The 1314-nt window shown below is 54.1% G+C and overlaps 1 protein-coding gene across 1 annotated transcript; it reads right to left on the reverse strand.

Annotated features, from left to right (window-relative positions):
* Positions 1–360: 360 nt before the first annotated feature.
* LOC309682458 (olfactory receptor 14A16-like) lies at positions 361–1314 on the reverse strand (the record flags this gene model as incomplete). Its single annotated transcript, XM_082496549.1, has 1 exon — positions 361–1314. One exon carries the CDS (start codon positions 1312–1314, stop codon positions 361–363), a length of 954 nt encoding a protein of 317 aa, XP_082352675.1.

Raw genomic sequence — 1314 nt, forward strand, 5'->3', positions numbered from 1 at the left:
GGTAATGGGGGTTGTTCTTGTTTGGTCTGTGATGGTGGCCTTGGGGCAGCTTCCTTGGGGTGTCCAGCGACCATGGGCACAGAGCAAAGCCTGTTCCGCTAGGCCTTCCTCTCTGTTCCAGAAGGCCTGGCAGTGCAACGACACGTCCACATGCCCCCACTGCACACTCACAGAGTTCAGCTATTCACTGCAGATTTTTCTCCTGGCACTTTCTTGGGCATGTTCTTGACAGCAACTCTGAAAGAAGGCCTAAGCCTTCACGGAATCACGGAATCACGGAGTTTTCAGAGTTGGAAGGGACCTCGAGAGATCATCTAGTCCAACTCCCCTGCTAAAGCAGGATTGCCCAGAGCACATTACTCAGGACTGCATCCAGGCACGTCTTGAAAATCTCCAGAGAAGGGGACGCCACAACCTCAGGGCATCCTTGACCTCCTGGTTCCTCATGCTGTAGATGAGGGGGTTCAATGCTGGAGGCACCACTGAGTACAGCACTGCAACCACCAGGTCAAGGGATGGGGAGGAGATGGAGGGGGGCTTCAGGTAGGCAAACATGGCAGTGCTGATAAACAGGGAGACGACGGCCAGGTGAGGGAGGCACGTGGAAAAGGCTTTGTGCTGTCCCTGCTCAGAGGGGATCCTCAGCACGGCCCTGAAGATCTGCACATAGGACAGCACAATGAACACAAAACACACAAATGCAACTAAAAGACTAACCAGGAGAACCCCAGCTTCCCTGAGGTAGGAATGTGAGCAGGAAAGCATGAGGATGTGGGGGATTTCACAGAAGAACTGGTTGATGGCATTGCCTTGGCAGAGTGGTATGGAAAATGTGTTGACTGTGTGCAGCACAGCATTGAGAAAGCCACTGCCCCAGGCAGCTGCTGCCATGCGGACACAAGCTCTGCTGCCCAGCAGGGTCCCGTAGCGCAGGGGTTTGCAGATGGCAACGTAGCGGTCGTAGGCCATCACGGTGAGAAGATAAAACTCTGCTGAAATGAAAAAGACAAACAGGAAGACCTGTGAAGAACATCCCAAGTAGGTGATGTCCCTGGTGTCCCAGAGGGAATTGACCATGGCTTTGGGGAGAGTGGTGGACATGGAGCCAAGATCAAGAAAAGAGAGGTTGAGGAGGAAGAAGTACATGGGGGTGTGGAGGTGGTTGTCGCAGGCTATGGCGGTGATGATGAGGCCGTTTGCCAGGAGGGCAGCCAGGTAGACGGCCAGGAAGAGCCAGAAATGCATGAGCTGCAGCTCCCTCGTGTCTGCCAATGCCAAAAGGAGGAACCCAGTGATGAAGCTGCTGTTGGACAT

This window comes from Vanellus vanellus (assembly GCF_965231255.1).
Source record: "Vanellus vanellus genome assembly, chromosome: 29".
Classification (NCBI taxonomy): Eukaryota; Metazoa; Chordata; class Aves; order Charadriiformes; family Charadriidae; genus Vanellus; species Vanellus vanellus.